The sequence below is a fragment of the Oryx dammah genome, unplaced genomic scaffold (assembly GCF_014754425.2).
Source record: "Oryx dammah isolate SB20612 unplaced genomic scaffold, SCBI_Odam_1.1 HiC_scaffold_20, whole genome shotgun sequence".
In the NCBI taxonomy this organism is placed as follows: domain Eukaryota; kingdom Metazoa; phylum Chordata; class Mammalia; order Artiodactyla; family Bovidae; genus Oryx; species Oryx dammah.
In genome coordinates, this window is record NW_024070204.1 from 40106679 (window position 1) to 40121802 (window position 15124).

The 15124-nt window shown below is 39.2% G+C and overlaps 1 protein-coding gene across 3 annotated transcripts in view; it reads right to left on the reverse strand.

The window, feature by feature from the left end:
• Positions 1-3789: 3789 nt before the first annotated feature.
• The window catches only part of PAIP1 (poly(A) binding protein interacting protein 1), a 30266-nt gene continuing 18931 nt past the window's right edge, over positions 3790-15124 (reverse strand). For all 3 annotated transcript variants that reach the window (XM_040262457.1, XM_040262456.1, XM_040262455.1), the window contains exons 8-11: positions 13481-13598; positions 12785-12839; positions 7905-7998; positions 3790-4968 (exon numbers count right to left, since the gene is read on the reverse strand). In XM_040262457.1, coding sequence (XP_040118391.1) covers positions 4875-4968; positions 7905-7998; positions 12785-12839; positions 13481-13598 — 361 coding nt within the window. In that variant the 3' untranslated portion in view covers positions 3790-4874. The remainder of the gene's footprint in view (positions 4969-7904; positions 7999-12784; positions 12840-13480; positions 13599-15124) is intronic.

A 15124-nucleotide genomic window follows, 5' to 3' on the forward strand; every position in this document is an offset into this window, starting at 1 on the left:
CATTTTAAAAAGTCTGATATGCAAATTGACTTCAGTCTTTTGTCAGGTGTCATAACCTCAGATAACCATGATCTGTAACCTGTTTTATTACACACTGCTAACTTAGGCCCTATCAAACCCCCATCTTTTCCCCTTCCACTGGGTAAGAACCTCCTATATATAAATTTTGTCTACTACAGAGGGGTTTTGTGGTGCTTTTTGCATTGGATTTTTTTTTGCCAATGCAATACTTAAGAAAAATTCCTGCAAGTGCTGAATGGAGAGTGAATTGAAGGATATGAGAACAATGTATGGCTCTTTCAAAAGGCTTTTGAAAGAGCAACAGCAGAGACGAGAGAAGTTCAGACTCAAGACTAGACAGTGAGAATGGAGAACACAGTTCCAATATTTAGGAGATCAACTCTTAAGTCTTGGCGATGACTTAACAGCGAGAGTTAAAACAATTCCAGGGGTTTCTGGCTGCGGAAAGTGGATAGGTGTCAGTGCCCTCAATGAGAGGTGGGTGTTTAGAATAAGTTCGGGGTATAGTATGACATAAGTTTTGTGAGACCTCCCAGTGGAAACAATAAAGGTCTAGAATCAGGATATTAGAAATAAATATGGAGGTCAGCAGTGATATTGACCTCCGTATTTGAAAGTGATAGCTGCTAATTGAAGCTTTGGGCTAACATGAGAAAAGAATGCTTAGGATTGAGCTTTGAGGAACACCAGTACCAAACCCTGAGAAACAGCACAAAGCTATGGAGGAAGCAAGCTGTTGTATTCTAGATGCCTGTGTGTGTATTAGTTGCTCAGTTGTCTTTGCAACCCACACGGACCAGAGCCCATCAGGCTGTCTGTCCATGGAATTCTCCAGGGAAGAATACTGGAGTGTTACCCGTGCCCTCCTCCAGGGGATCTTCCCGACCCAGGGATTGAACTCCCATCTCCCAGGTCTCCTGCATTGGCAGGCAGGTTCTTTACCACTAACGCCACTTGGGATGTTTTCAGTTTTGGTGTTGACAGTGTCAGATATTGCCTAGAGAACAAGCTAAACAATTAAGTGTTTATTCAATTAAATGGCATGGATGTCATCATTGACTGTAATAAGGGCTGTTGTATATACTAGTGGCAGAATATACAGTGGGTTTGAAGAGCAAATAGGTAAGAAAATGGGAAAAAAAAAAAGAGAATACTTGGGAAGTCTGATGAGGAAGCAGAGACAGGACTGTTATTAGGGAGAAATGTGAGGGCCAGATTTCTTTTGATGAGAGGAATGGCATATTCAAACTCATGCAAAGGGCCAATGGAGAAATATTAAAAAAAAAAATACAGACCAAGTAACAACAGAGTTTGTGAGAGTGAGAGGGCATGGAGTTCAAGCACATGTTGAAAATTGTTCTTTGATAATAGGAAGGATACTTCCTATAGAGGAAGAGGAGGGATGAAGTGTATTCAGATGCATTTGTGAACATCTCTCCAGTGATCTTTTTTTTTTCTGTGAAGCAAATCATCAGGGAATAAAGAGGCAGACAGAGTACACACGGTTTGAACTGAGCAAGAGAATGAAGAAACACAGATTACTGGCAGCCTAAATGAAGGTGACTGTGGATTGACAGTAGTACAAGCCTAACAGAAGTGACCCCCCACAGCCTGATGCAGCAGCAGCGTCCAGCTCACCCCAGGCTGGCGTTTTGCTAGGCTGACCCAATCCAGCAGTAGTGTACATGCCCTTAAATGATTTGTATCTGCTAAGGTCTAGTCAGCTAAAGACCACTGGGCTCCAGCCTGTAGTCTGACAAAATATTTGATGTGCAAGCAAGAAAGTACACTTCAAATGAGGCTCTCCACAGGGGGAGGAGCGCATCTTCGTTATAAGGTCTGGGTTCCTGCTGAGGAATTCTGAGGCAGCTATAAGGGGAGAGAGACCAGTTCCTGGTTGGATGCTCTTTCTAAGGGACTGGCTGCTATCCTGAGGTGAGGGCAGTTTAGCAACTGGGTATCCCCAAAAAGATGGATGAGAACTGCAAAGCAGGTTTGAAAGCATCAGTGATAACAAAGCCCTGGTCTCACACACACACACTGGGGGTCATGACCTTGGAAAAAAACGTTGTCTATTAAGCTGCAGCTGGCTTTATCTGTGTCTGACCTCCCAGCCTGATTAACAGGCAGGGCTGCTGCTTTTTCAGTTTGAGCTGATTTTGTCCTTCAGCCCGACAGTTTTCTACTCTACACCAAGCATCCTCTCTTAATAAATTGACAATTAAAAAAAAAATAATGACAACTTAATCCATACCCTACTATCCTGACAGATAAGACTGAATAAAATACCTAATCATAGAATTCCCCTGCTTTCTGACAGCATCCAGGCTAGAGCAAATCTCCAGTTTCTTAGGCCCTCTCCCAAATTATCCAATCAAAGCCCCAATCCTATAATAGGTTCTTTTGAACACTCTTATTGACATAATGGCAACCCACTCTAGTGTTCTTGACTGGAGAAGCCCAGGGACAGGGAGCCTGGTGGTCTGTCTATGGGGTCACACAGAGTCGACACGACTGAAGTGACTTAGCAAGAGTTCCCCATGGTGGATACTCTGCCTCTCGACAAGTACTAAACTCAACATATTCAGGTACAGGTGTGGCCCTGGTAGTCTCGGGCTGCAGGGCACTGACAATACAGACAGAGGGTCTAACTTAATGACACAACTTCCAAGACTAATACTTGCACTTTGTTACAAGACTAACATCCACTGGCACCTTTGTGTCCTTGCTCGTTAAAGATTTGTACTAATAACCCCTGTTACAAAAGATGCACGGATCTGCATTTCTGTGGAAGACATGGCAATCCGAAAGGCCAACTCTTCCTTTCAGTATTTAAAGCATGTCCACACGTTCCTTGAAGGCCTCCTATCTGATATGGCTTTTTAGCGAGCTACTCAGAACCCAAAGAGACTGTAGCAGAAGCAGTGCTGCTTGCAGCTTCTGAATGCAGCTTCTTCCCGGGTCTTTGCAATGCCCCCTCTTAACCAGCTGCCACGCTGTGAGAAGTCTAAGCCACGTGGACAGGCCAGGTGTAGGTGCTTCAGGTCAAGAATGGCTTCAAGTCACCTCAGCCCAGTCATCAGCCATGTGCGTGAAGACAACTCTAGAAGATGACAGCAGCCAGCTGTTCCAGCCACCCCTAGTCCTTACTTTTCCCAAATGTTGCAGACTAGAAAAATAGTACCCCCTCTTGTACCCTGTCCAAATTCCTAAGCCACAGAAACATGAGCATGATAAAATGGTTATTGTCTGGGTGGTTACTTAAGCAGCACCAGTAACTGGAACATACTGATCCTATCGCTAGCTGTTGTAAGCATAGTATATTAGTAACATTTAGCAGATAAAACTGGGTGGTTATTCACAGAGTAACTGCACAAAGTTTTAAGTATATTCAGTGAGCATATTCTTGGCCCCAGCCTAATGTCCAGCCTTTTTTCTACACGCCCTTCCCCTCATCCCTGAGATTCATTCACAGTGAGCATAACCTTCAGAGAACTTCAGATTGAGGCAATAGCCACCATGTTAGCCACCATTTTGAAAAAAATTCTATTATTACATATATACTTGCCTTTTACAATAAGAACACTAAGAGTTTACATTTCATAATTGCTAGTTTTTCCAAGTAGATGTGAATGTTTATTGAAACTCATTCAACAGACATTGAATATCTTCTATCCTAGTAGTTTGATTTCAAATCTTAATTTTATGATGTCATGTAAAAAAATTCAATAGAAATTCTTTAGAATTCCAGGATACTACTCCAAAAACTTAGAGGAAACAAAACTATTTAGATTTTTTTTAAAGTCTAATTTTAATCCAGACCAAACAAACAAGCCAAAAAGTGAGAAAGCTAATTGAATTAGCAGACACAGATGTACCAAATGTAAAACAATGGGTTATTAACAGAACTATTTACATGCATATTTACAGGCAATCTTTTTGTACATAAGTTTTAGTTAGTTGGAAAAAGATTTTTGACATAGGTATAAATATTAAGGTAGGCTGAGGTGGTACCACATTATAGTAAAAGTATTAGAAAAGTGGTTCAAGGTTTATTGATTATAAAGCAGATGAAAACTTGAGTGACAAAGATCTAGTAAAATTCTCTAGTAAAAAAGTCAATGCAACTTATGCTATAAAACAAAAATGAGAAAGCCATATAAATGAAGCAGAATAATATTCTAGGTTTTTAGAGTAATGAGGTTAGGTTAAAAAAAAAATTCTAGAACTGCAACAAATCCTCAGTGAAGATCTTGGTTGTTTAGTTGGGAGTTCTTACTTTTTTTTAAAAATGCCATTTTAAAAGCCCTTGGTATCAAATAGCATCTGGACATGTAAATCAGTTGTTAATGACATTTCTAAGACTTCAAGTCCTAAAGATATTTGTGATTGTGATTCATACTTGAGACTCAATTCATTGAGACTAAATGTAAAACTAAGTGAAAGCTGTAATACTCATATCTAAGAAAGGATGCTACATTTTGCAGTTATATGTATTTCCAGGCTAAGAATTTTTCCCTCAAGAAAAGTAGAATTTAAAGGATAAGCTACTAACCAGCTAGCAAAATTTACTTTCAACATTTTTCATTTTTTTCAAAATCGATTTTATTGCAGCCAAAACAGTGGAATTAACTGTACATAATAAACTATTATATATATATACACATTTTAAGTTATAGGGAATAAAGTTTATTTTGGCAGAGAGTGTTAAACAAAATTAAAGTTGCATACATTAGTAACATAACTCAACACCCTTAATTTGGTTTAAGTGTGACATTTTCTTGTTTTCCTGTGTTCTGCTAAATCACCATAACCTAAACTGCTTTATAAAATGGATACGCTGAAATTTAACTTTACTGTTTTCGCTTACGCTCTGATTCCAAACAAAACTTTTCATAAGCTTCTTCTATCTCTGGGTCCATCTCATCATCAATATCATCCAAGTACCTGTGAAAGCAACACAGATGAGGTTTATTTTTTTAATTCAGAAAATGTCTAAGATACTAAGTCATAAAAGTGTGTATCTCCCCACCCCAAGGACCCTTTCCACCAACACGTGACAAAATTATTTTGCCAGTCCTACCAACTGATGGGTCTTTCTCCTTCTTCCCTCATTTCTAGTACAAGGCCACATACTGAAATGCCACAAGTTCATTAGGGCAAAGAGAATATAACGCTTACCAAGCTAAACTTTAGAGGATAACCTGACATTTAATGGCAAGGACAACTTTCAGTTTCCACTGGTGATCTCAACAGGGTTCAACCTTCCTAACTGTGCTTGGAAGCACATCCCTGTATTTTTCTCTATTAAGCTAGTATATAAAAGTATGACACTATCAGAAAATCAGACATATTTAAAATACACAGAACTGTACAAAAAAGATCTTCACAACCCGGATAATCATGATGGTGTGATCAGTCATCTAGAGCCAGACATCCTGGAATGTGAAGTCAAGTGGGCCTTAGAAAGCATCACTATGAACAAAGCTAGTGCAGGTGATGGAATTCCAGTGGAGCTATTTCAAATCCTGAAAGATGATGCTGTGAAAGGGCTGCACTCAATATGCCAGCAAATTTGGAAAACTCAGCAGTGGCCACAGGACTGGAAAAGGTCAGTTTTCATTCCAATCCCAAAGAAAGGCAATGCCAAAGAATGCTCAAACTACCGCACAATTGCACTCATCTCACACGCTAGTAAAGTAATGCTCAAAATTCAAGCCCGGCTTCAGCAATACGTGAACCGTGAACTTCCTGATGTTCAAGCTGGTTTTAGAAAAGGCAGAGGATCCAGAGATCAAATTGCCAACATCTGCTGGATCATGGAAAAAGCAAGAGAGTTCCAGAAAAACATCTATTTCTGCTTTATTGACTATGCCAAAGCCTTTGACTGTGTGGATCACAATAAACGGTGGAAAATTCTGAGAGAGATGGGAATACCAGACCACCTGACCTGCCTATTGAGAAATCTGTATGCAGGTCAGGAAGCAACAGTTAGAACTGGACAAGGAACAACAGACTGGTTCCAAATAGGAAAAGGAGTACATCAAGGCTGTATACTGTCACTCTGCTTATTTAACTTCTATGCAGAGTACATCATGAGAAATGCTGGACTGGAAGAAACACAGCTGGACTCAAGACTGCCGGGAGAAGTATCAATAACCTCAGATATGCAGATGACACCACCCTTATGGCAGAAAGTGAAGAGGAACTAAAAAGCCTCTTGATGAAAGTGAAAGAGGAAAGTGAAAAAGTTGGCTTAAAGCTCAACATTCAGAAAACGAAGATCATGGCATCCGGTGCTATCACTTCATGGGAAACAGATGGGGAAACAGTGTCAGACTTTATTTTTTGGGGCTCCAAAATCACTGCAGATGGTGATTGCAGCCATGAAATTAAAAGACACTTACTCCTTGGAAGGAAAGTTATGACCAACCTAGATAGCATATTCAAAAGCAGAGACATTACTTTGCCAACAAAGGTCCGTCTAGTCAAGACTATGGTTTTTCCAGTAGTCATGCATGGATGTGAGAGTTGGACTGTGAAGAAGGCTAAGTGCCGAAGAATTGATCATTTTGAACTGTGGTGTTGGAGAAGACTCTTGAGAGTCCTGCAAGGAGATCTGACAAGTCCATTCTGAAGATTAACCCTGGGATTTCTTTGGAAGGAATGATGGTAAAGCTGAAACTCCAGTACTTTGGCCACCTCATGTGAAGAGTTGACTCACTGGAAAAGACTCTGATGCTGGGAGGGATTGGGGGCAGGAGGAGAAGGGGACGACAGAGGATGAGATGGCTGGATGGCATCACTGACTCGATGGACATGAATCTGAGTGAACTCCAGGAGATGGTGATGGACAGGGAGGCCTGGCATGCTGCGATTCATGGGGTCCCAAAGAGTTGGAAATGACTGAGCAACTGAACTGAACTGAACCTGGAGAAAGAATAAATGTGATTCTTTTTTTTTTCCTAACCTACAATACATGAGATGGGGTAAGAAAAACTAAAGTCACAGATTTATTTCTGCCGTCTGCTTATGAAGAGGAGAATCTAAGTAGCCTGTTCAAATTCACATGAATTGTTAACAGAACTGGGACTAAACCTCAAGTTCCTGGTCCTTCTATATACAAATGTAGTATGATCTAATGATAAGTGAGCAATATAATAAAAGTTTCTTTTGTCATAAAGAATGGCAGGTAAAGACTGAGATATGGGATATAGGACTATAATTTATATGTCTATCAGTCCAAACATTTTCATATAGTTATCGGTGTTCTAATTTTTAATCCCTTAACAGCCAAGCTTTGAGACTTTTACTGTGTGCCAGGTAGCTACTCCAAGTTATTTATGTGTCTCATTTAGGTCTCAAAAAAATTCAAGGAGGGGTACTACTATTCCTATTCAATAGATGGAGAAAAAGGCATAGAACTTGCCTAAGATCTTATAGTATTAAAGTTAATAGAATCTATTTTATAAAAACTGTTTGAATATGCTACATTAATAGTTTTTTCACCTTAACTATATTTAATTTTCAGTGTTTTCTCTAATATGATTTTCTGAAAGTTTCTGATAAATACTATGTATCTACTACTTTAACATTATTAAATCAAAATGCACATTCTTTCATCATCTTTTCTAGTCTGTAGACTCCATCCACAAACTATGGCCACAGGAATTCACAAAGAAAGCAGTTAAAGATGGAAATTTTCTGGCAGTTCAGTTTTGAGGACTCCGTACTTCCACTGCAGCGGGGCTGCGTTCAATCTCTGCAAAGCGAACTAAGATCTCGCCTGCAAGCTGTATCACATGGCCAAACAGAAAAATGAAAACAAAAATTTAAAAAAAAACCCAAACCCTCAGAACAGAAAAAGGATCTAAAGAACTTACGGATCACCACCCCCTGATAAATCTGTTCCATTTTCTTCATAATCTGGAAAAAAGTCTTCTCTTTCAAGTAACTCTTGATATTTCTCTTGATAGTCTATAAAAAATAAAAAATTTTAATACTGAAAAATATTTGTATGAAACGGCCAAGTTACCCCTAGATTTTTTTTTTAATATTATGATTTTTAAATAGATACATTTAAATAGCAGTTAAGGTTCCATTTACATATTTAAGAATATCTTTTACACAACTTACATTTTAACTGGCTTGCTTTATCTCTCCCCTGTATACCATGTGCTCATAAATTATATAATTGACCCTTATTGGTCACTGACCTTCCACACTCTCAAAAATCCATATGTAACTTAGTTGGCCCTCCTTATACACGGTTCCTTTGTATTTGCTGATTCAGCTAACCCTACGTAAGTACTGTAGGACGTATTTAGTGAAAAAAAATCACACAGACCTGTGCAGTTCAGAGGTGAACAGTATAATATTCCTCTAAATATATGATGGGACTCAAAGCCACTATGAACATATCAGAGTACACTTCACAGCCATGTATATGCTGTTTACAGTCTCTGTTTCTTTTCATCAGAAAAGATACTATCCTAACTTGTTTCTTTCATACTGCTGTTTGTCCTTCCACAAGGAGGGATTTCAATCGAACCTCCTAGCTTCTGGCTCCATTATTCTTCAGCTATCTGGCTAGCAGGTAAGAGCCATCATTGCTCGAAGTTCAGAGGAGGCTAACCTAGCAAATGTTCTGAGTAAAGGAGATTTTCTTTTCTTCCCTCTCCTTAGAGACAGATGGAACGTGGAAACAATAAATGTCTCAGCTATACCAACTTTCCGTTCGGAGAAGGCAATGGCACCCCACTCCAGTACTCTTGCCTGGAAAATCCCATGGACGGAGGAGCCTGGTGGGCTCCAGTCCATGGGGTCACTGGGAGTCGGGCACGACTGAGCGACTATCACTTTCACTTTTCACTTTCATACACTGGAGAAGGAAATGGCAACCCACTCCAGTCTTCTTGCCTGGAGAATCCCAGGGACAGAGGAGCCTAGTGGGCTGCCATCTATGGGGTCACACAGTCGGACATGACTGAAGCAACTTAGCAGTAGCACCAACTTTCCCTTGGTTGGGCTTTCTAAGACAGTAAGAAGGTGGTATTATAGCTCTCTCTCTGCCAATGTCTTAGGCAGAGTTACTGAGGATCTTTTAAGATGAGCAAGTATGTATAAAGCCTTTACCCCTTATTAGTAAAATGGGTCAGTGTAAAATGGGTCAGTGTATATTAAAACTAGTTATCTTACAGTCAATTTCTTGTGAACAGCTACCTCAAATTTCAAGAGGATGATATAATTACATTAAACTTGACAGAGACTATATTTTTCCAAGATTGTCAGTCTCTATAAAACTAATTCTAGTTTAAAGGGTTAGTGATATTTTTGATACCCAATCTTGGTATTTGAGATAATTTTAACTATAAGACGGTCCTGCAATAAATAAAGCAACAGATAAAACACTCTCTTAAATGTATGAATGAGTTCACATTCACTCACTTACTCATACACACATCTCCTCACATCACCAGATGACATAACTCTTACAGCTGGGAGGCTGGTAGACCAAGTGGTCTTAGGAACAAAAGGCTTGGATTTTTAAAACCCACAGATGGTCAGAAGGCAAGGTCTTGAGTCCATGTGAAACAGGGAGATGGAATTCATGCCCCACGTCCATCTCACCTACACAAATCCAGGACAAAGAACTGGTATTTCAAGCAAAAGGTGAACCAAGAGAAAAATGAAAAACCTCAGTTGTAAAGGGAGATGGCAAAGAAGCTTGGCTGTCCCTGCCTGCGTTTGGAATCAGGACAGAAGTACTGTGAAGAATCTGGTTCCCTAGATAATTTTTTAAAATTATTTTTAATTGAAGGATAATTCCCCAGAGAATTTTTAACAATGGGTATGAATTTCAAATTTCTATTATCCACATAAAGAATCTCTACGACAAGAAAATAAAAAAATGTGTTCCAAGCCAGTGTTACCCCTGCGGCTCCTGACACAGCAAATACAAATTCCCCTTTGGATACATGTTCCTACAATCCAAGTTGCAAGGCTTTTTCATAAAGAAAAACAAACAGGCAGTAGTTAGAATGCTGGAGCAGTCATGAAAGGGCCATAATATGTGTAACTTCAAATGATTTAAGGAAAAAGAGTGAATGTGGAAAGAACAAAGGGTTAAACAGAAAACCCTGTTAACCAAAGAGGTACATCTGAGTAAAAGGCAGACAGATGGGTGTTCTTTCTACTGTTTTTACTTTTGTAGCTTTACAATAAGTTTGAAAACATTTCAAAAGTTTTAAGAAAGCTAAATTATGAGATTGCAAAAAATATCACAATATAAAGAAGTAATTTTGTATATGACAGAAGTAATAGCAGGGCTAGAATTAAAAATATGAACCAAAACTAAGCATATTTAGAATAATGTGAAAAAAGGCCTTGAAACTTTAAGATCAAGATACTTTGAGCAATTCAGAAACAATACTGTTTGAAAACTAAAATGAATTTCCAGAGTCACCAGAAATAAGTAGGAAAGACAGATTAGACAAAGAGGAAGATCAAAGAACCAAAATGAATCAAGGCAGCTTCAAAGAATAAGGGGAAGAAGGAAAATCTGTCTCACCAGACACAGCAAGATTTACAGTATGTTAGAATAACTAAGAATGCAGTATTGGGACTATCCTGGTGGTCCAGTGATTACGAATCCACCTGCCAATGCAGGAGACACAAGTTTGTTCCCTGGTCCAGGAAGATCTCACATGCTATGGAGCAACTAAACCTGTGTGCTCTAGAACCCCTGAGCCATGAGACAAGCCACCACTCCCCACAACTAGAGAAAGCCTATGCAGCAACAAAGACCCAGCAGAGCCAGAAAATAAAATTTTAAAAGAATGCAGTATTGATGTCAAGACAAATAGAAGATCCACACTCACAGACACAGGAATAAGACACAAATTTATAGGGAGTTACATGGTACACAGAGGGATATTTTATCCAAGAAGAAGCATCCTCTCTGTTGACATGAGGAACTACAGAATATTTAATTCCTACCATATCTCACATACAAGAGTTAGCCAGATGGATTAAACACCTAAATATAAAAAAACACGGTTTAGAACACAATAGAATTTGACTGTAGTAAGGAAACGAAGTCATAGACACACCTAAGATTCTTTAACACTCAAAGCTTCTACATAAGACAAAAAATGGAAAGATAGCACATACTGGGAGAAACTAAGGATCACTTTCCAGACCATGTAAATAATTACAAATCAGTAAGAAAAGCAAATGATTCAACAGAGATATGTGAGAAGGACACAAGCAGATGATTCTCAAACAAAGAAATCAAAAGGTTAAAAAAAACAGAAAACAAACCAGAAAAAGAGGTCTGGTGAAAGAAAAATAAGTCTGGTAACAGTAAGTGTTACCAACAATGGGAAACAGGAACTTTCATATGCTGCTGGTGGGAATATTAAGCTGTATAATCATGATGGAAAGCAGCTTAGCAACATCTAGTGAAGCGGAAGATGTATACTGCCTATAATCTAACAATTCTACTTCCTTACCCTAAGGAAATTTCTCTATATGCACAGACTCTTAAAGGTTTGTTTGCATGGTATTATGGGTAGTAATAAGTGCGAACCACCCCCCATTGTAAAAAATGGGGGGGCCCCAAGGGGGAGGGAATCTATAAATTGTGGTTTACTCTCAGTAGATCATCATTTGGCATTTATATATATCAACACAAACAAATACCAAAAATACCGAGTAAAAAAATAAACTGCAAAAAGACATGCACAATAAGGTACCTTTTAGGTTAATACTACTGTGTATGGTAATACCTATAACTCACAGAAATAAGTAAAAAGACAATACAATGACACCAACGTCAGGATAGTAAGTACCCTAGGAGGGAAATTATGGAAGGACTGGACTTGAGGGTGAAAGATCAATTACAGTAACATAAAACGGCTTAGTATTATCTATACAGTTTTATTTCTTTGAAAAGACCCAAGATATACAGTGATATAGTGAAATTAGTTTATCTTGACAGTGAATCAAACTGGCCAGTTTTGAAATACTCAACAATATAAAAACCACCAAAGAGGTCAAAAGAACAGCTTAATTTTCAACTTTAAATTGTACTTATGTCTGTAATTCATAATTTAAAGTTGAAAAGTTAAGCAGTTCTTTTGACCTCTGTGCTAGAGGCATAGGACAGTCAGTGTCTGCAATCCAGAGGAAACAAATGAGAAAATTCTGATAAGCTGGCTGTAAGGTTGTATTAAGTGGGAAAATTTTCTTTTGCTCACAGTTCAGTTCTGTTTAACACAATTAAAGCAATCATTTTACAAATGGCCCTTTTCTGGAAGAAGTGTGCACAGATTTAGATTTTAATTAACTGACCCAACTATTAATAAAATCCACAATTCTTAATATCTGCAAGTATTAACCTGTACCAATGAAAGCTACAGACTACATAGTGAACTAGAACCATCCTTCCCTTTCATTCTAACTACCTGAAAGTTTAGAGTATTAAAGTATTAGAGAAAAGATAAAAATGGTTGCATTTAATTGAGGGATTCTTCCAATCCTTCACTGTTAAGGTGACAAGGTACTATATACTGAATCAGATATTCAACCTGAAGTGGTTCCAAACAGTAACTGTGAGAATATTCTAGTGAGACAAAACTTTACCCTATATTTTACAATGATGTGAACTCAAAAAGCTACAACTTCATGCCGGTGAGGGTATGGTTTTCTGTAGTTCAATATCTTACCAATAAGTGGGCAGAAAATGCCCGAGATGACATACCTGGATCAGCTGCAGTGAAAGGAACACCATCAGATGTATAAAATGTTGGCTCATTCTAGGAGGAATCAAGAGTGATTAAAATATGTTATTTCAGAATTGATTTTTTAAAATCACATTAACAGAACATGGCTGAGGACACTCAACTGTACCTGATAATGCAATAACAAGCAAAAACCTTCCTAGCAGCCATTTCCATTTCACTGCAAAAGTCTACAGTCTTTAGAGGACTATTTCCTTGTCTCCAGTTCCTATGTCTAACCCTGTCTACTGCCTGTCACACTCTAAGTGAGTTGGTCTGTTGTGCATTGTGACTTAAAGTCAACTGATTTTCAGCTGTGGTTCCCACCACCATTTTTTCTCTAAAGCCATCTCCAAGACTGGATTATAATGAAAGCATCCCTCCATGGTTTCTTTACGCCTGTCCTATTGAGAGCTTCAGAGCATCACTGGCCTGGTAGCCATTTTCATTTTCTTAATTTACTACAAAATGCCAGTAAAAGTTTGAAATACAGGCCTTTTATTTCCCTTGCCTTTAAATGGCTCTTTCTCTAGTCTACCCTTTCACTGAGTATTCCATGGCTTCCATGTGACCCTAAGTCAGTGAAGAACTGTTATATTAAATTCTGAGAACTGCTTTGTGTAACGTATCTACAAATTCAAGCAATAACCAAACTTAAAATGCATCCACTGGCATACCATAAAATAATTAGGATCATTTTCAGGTGTTGCTTCCCTGTATGTTGAAGCTGCATGGACTCTACCCCAGTTACTTGACCGGAGTTCTACAAGCTTCAAAAGCATCTGTTTTACATCTCTGCAGACAAAAGTTAAAAATGAGTTAAGGTGAGCAAGCGTTACCATTCTCTAATATATTACAGATGCTTAAAACTGTTCAAAAAGTTTTACATGCACTGATTTTCTAGACATTTCCTATAATGAAACAAATTTATCTCCTTTAAAAAATGAGTATCACTCCTTTATTATACTGATCTGGAAATAAAACAATTTGGTACAGTTATGCTCAAATGAGTTGTGGGCCCAAGTGGCAGGCCAAGCAACTGGAACAAGATTCAGAAATCAGGGCACAGTGAAAGACATACTTGGACTTGATCAAGAGGCATGTCACTGCCATAAAATAAGGAGGGGAGGAATTCTAACTTACATCAAAGCATGAACTCCTTACACCTTAGAAGTTAAGGAGCTTATCCCATGGTGGTGTAAGGAATGGCTTATTTTATGATGACCACATGTGGTAATATTGCAACTGCCACCAGAAACCCTAGAATGTTTTTAATTATGTAACTTTTTGTAAAAATAAAGCCAACACAGAAACATTCAGGATCAATCCTAATCTCCTGGAGCCAGGGAGGAAATATTTCTTTGACGCATCACAGGTTACATTCATTTCTCACTGTAATGACTAGAGCCATGCAGTCACTTGACTACAGGATAGTACAGGACTGGCCCCTGGAAACACAAATAGGCTCTCCTGCCTCCCCTCATTGCTCACACCTTAACATGACTACCCTACCATTACTCAAACAAGTCCTTGTAATAAACAAAGCATTGACAAATGCCCCTGAATTACTACCTGTTGACGTTCTTGAACAAGGCTTCCCTCGGCTTGGACTGAGGACCCTGCCCCAGATGTGCTATTCTAACTAGAGTGTATGAAGGGAGTGGGTGCAAGAGACAAAATAGCTAATACAAAATGGGGAGCCACCAGTCTCCATCCGGAGCTGCCACTTATACGGATGTGGTCACTGTGACATGTGCAGGGGGGAAGTGGAGAGGAATGGGAGGGGCAGGGAGGGTGTCCTTGGGAGTAGTCTGCTGCTCGCTCTTCCTTCTCGGCCTTGCCCTGGGCACACAGCTTCCATAGCTTTACACACTGTCTCCTCATGCCCTAGGAACTGCACAGGCTTGCTGGGCTTCATGTTCCTGTCCAATTCATAGACAATGGGAATGCCAGTTGGCAGGCTCAGCTCTCTGCTAGCCTTTTTAGAGACCCTTTCCAGATGCTTGAAAAGGCCCCAGAAGGTTGGTGCCATGGGCTACAGTCAGTACTTCTTTCCTCTCCTTGACCTGGGGAACAATTTCTTCCTTCCAACGGCAATAGTACCTTTCAGACTCTTGCAGCAGAGTAGCTGATCTCTAGTGAGATTTGTATGCCTTTGACCCTCACTGATGGTGCTGTGGAAAGGATGACCTGACACCATGGGAGGAAGAGGGACTTCAGAGAACCACTTCTAGATCTGAGCCTCACTGTACATTGCAGCAATTTCCGCTTCAGAGAACCACTTCTAGATCTGAGCCTCACTGTACATTGCAGCAATTTCC